The sequence below is a fragment of the Plectrocnemia conspersa genome, unplaced genomic scaffold (assembly GCF_051122295.1).
Source record: "Plectrocnemia conspersa isolate PC_06_02 unplaced genomic scaffold, ASM5112229v1 ptg000007l, whole genome shotgun sequence".
Taxonomy (NCBI): Eukaryota; Metazoa; Arthropoda; class Insecta; order Trichoptera; family Polycentropodidae; genus Plectrocnemia; species Plectrocnemia conspersa.
The window spans coordinates 4385509-4388346 of NW_028277171.1; the positions used below are offsets into that span (position 1 = coordinate 4385509).

At 31.7% G+C, this 2838-nt stretch overlaps 1 protein-coding gene across 1 annotated transcript; it reads left to right on the top strand.

Moving 5' to 3' along the window:
• Positions 1 to 206: 206 nt before the first annotated feature.
• LOC148233698 (larval cuticle protein A2B-like) lies at positions 207 to 745 on the top strand. The gene is made up of 2 exons (XM_088188643.1): positions 207 to 218; positions 287 to 745. The coding sequence occupies exons 1-2, from the start codon at positions 207 to 209 to the stop codon at positions 728 to 730; spliced, it is 456 nt and encodes a 151-aa protein (XP_088044769.1). The 3' UTR covers positions 731 to 745.
• Positions 746 to 2838: the final 2093 nt, after the last annotated feature.

Consider the following 2838-nt stretch of genomic DNA (forward strand, 5'->3'; position numbering starts at 1 on the left):
ATCCAGTATGTGTCGCCATAGTGTTTTTTTTTTCAGTACCTCGTAATAGGGACATTCGAATATGTAGTAGCACATACAAAAACTGGACACCAAAAATTGCCCAATAATGACAGATTCGGTGGTAGGGTAGTTAACAACCAGTATATAAGCTGCAGAGATCAACTCAAAAGACACAGTTTATCTCAAACGCAACCAACAGCAAAGAAATGGCGTTCAAAGTATGTTCAGTGATCCAAAGTGTTTTTAATTGTGATTATATATTAATTTGTATTGTGATATATTCCAGTTCTTCCTCGTATCCTGCTTCGTGGCTGTGGCTTCAGCTGCAGTTATCGCTCCAGTGGACCATTACGCCCCAGTTGTCCAGAAATACGCCGTACCAGTCGAACAATACGCCCCAGCCGAATACAACTTCGAATACTCGGTCCATGATGAGACTACCGGAGACATCAAGAGTCAGAAGGAAGAACGTCACGGAGACAATGTCGTCGGATCTTACTCCCTCATCGAAGCTGATGGTTCTCGCCGTATTGTAGAATACACCGCCGATGAACATAATGGATTCAACGCCGTAGTGCACAACGAGCCAGCCCAACACGCAGCCTACAAACCAGTGATCAAGGTCGCGACACCAATCATTGCCAAGATCGCCACTCCAGTGATCGCTAAAATCGCCGCTCCAATAGCCTACCACGGATATGCCGCCCCTGCCCAAAACTACTACCACTAAACAGACCGATGACACCCTTAGGTTATTATTTTTTTTATTAAGTAATTTATTTTAAATAAATAGCATTAAAAATATATTACCTTTTCAATATTTTAAAATAAGACATATGACTACTCTTAACCTAACAAATCTTGTCATTAATTTTAATTATGTAATACCATGTTGACAGTGTAAAAAATGGTTAAATTCAGAGCCTAAAAAATATATAAACACACCATATAAATCAAAAAACAAGAATACATATAAGCCGGGTAGGAATATTAATAATAATAATAAATAATAAAATCAGATATTAGGCAAAAATATTCTTTATAATATAATTAGATACAAATTTAATTATTATAGTACTTTGAATATCAATAATTTAAATTTTTCTTACTATATATAATTTTTATAGAGCTCAAATCACACCTATAACTCAACGCAATATATAGTATGATATTTATACATCAGGGGTGGCCAAACTTTAAGGCACCTCAGGTGACTAACTAAAATTATTGATGGAGGAACTTAGTACATAAAACTGGTATATTTTGAACAATAAACTGTTATCAGCTTTTCCAGCTTTTAATCAATCTCAATATCACACTAATCTGACACTAACACCCTAGAAATCTTATAGAAAACTGTCTAAAACTATACATAACATAACCAATTACACAAAATAAATAGTATATTGTAAAGTTTAAAATAAATAATATCCCTTTCATTTTATTGATAATTTTAGGCTTTCATAATTGTTCTTGAACAATTTTTATTTATATTTTAATGCTAGTTTCATTGTATTAAATATGTAGTTTTAAAGTTACTATTTTTTTCAAATTAGCTATAAAACAATATGAGGTATGATTAAAAAATACCGACACTATTTGATATCATTTTCGACTAAGCATATATTTTTTCTCACATTGGCTGTACTGTCTATATACAATAATTTGTCATCTATATTGAAAGCGTGGTTTGTGCTTAACAAACAAGTATTGACGACGCATTCTGTTACGCTCGGCTATTTTTTTGTTTTGAAATTAAGGAACATAGAATATGTTTTCATTTTTTGGGTAAAAAAGTTCAATAAGCTAGTGCAAATAAAGAAGAAGGTTAGGATGCTATGTCGAATCAAAGGATTTAATAATAATACAAACGTTACAAGAAGGCCGCAAAGATGTCAAATATGACAAAGGTAAATCAAAACACATCAAGTACATCGTGCTTGAAAAATAAAATTAGTAAATATCGGTATTTTGTACCATTTTAAGAATGAAACGAGTAGTAAACATTGTCTCAAAACTGTCGCATTTGTAACAAAAAGAGTCACATAACAGGCGACGAATCAAACTTATGATATTAAAACAAAGTTTTTGCCTGAAGAACCCAAAAAAACATGTTAAATATGTTTTTTAACCACCTTGTTGTAATTTAACCCACGTGTTTTCTTAAACTTAAACATAGATTCTTTTTCACAAAATTTACTTGAATATAGGACAAAGGTAGATAGAATAAAGCTTTTAAGAACTGAAAATATCCAAACACGTGTAACGTTACTTCCAATAATTTAGCTTACGTAAGGTTGCAAGCAAAAAATAGTAATTTTTGATAAAAATATACTATATATATATAAATATTTGCATACGTATATTTTATTTTTAATAACATTTATTGTGCTTATTGCTAGATTTAATTTTTTTATGTATTCAAATTAGTTTAAAAATATGTATTTTAATAACTTTGCACCGAACTGGCTCCTAAATATTTGCCCCTTGGCCTATAAAGCTTGAGGATCCCTGATTTAGAGAATGATCTCGCGAATATATGTTATGCACCTCTATCGTTTTAACAAAATAATTAATTGAATATTGCGCATAAAATTTTTAGAAATATGGTCACTATGTTGTAAATTACTAAAACTACATATTATTCAGTGTTATAGTATTTGCTTGTTTTAAGCTAAGCAACAGATGATAAAACTAAAAATGGCGCTGTTAATATTTGCTTAATAGCGATTTTAACCTATTACCAATCAAAAATTAAGACGCAAACGTGCGTCTTAAGTCCCGCGAACGGTGCCCGTGGACCTAGCAGCCGTTAAGAAGTATGGCCACATTCTTACA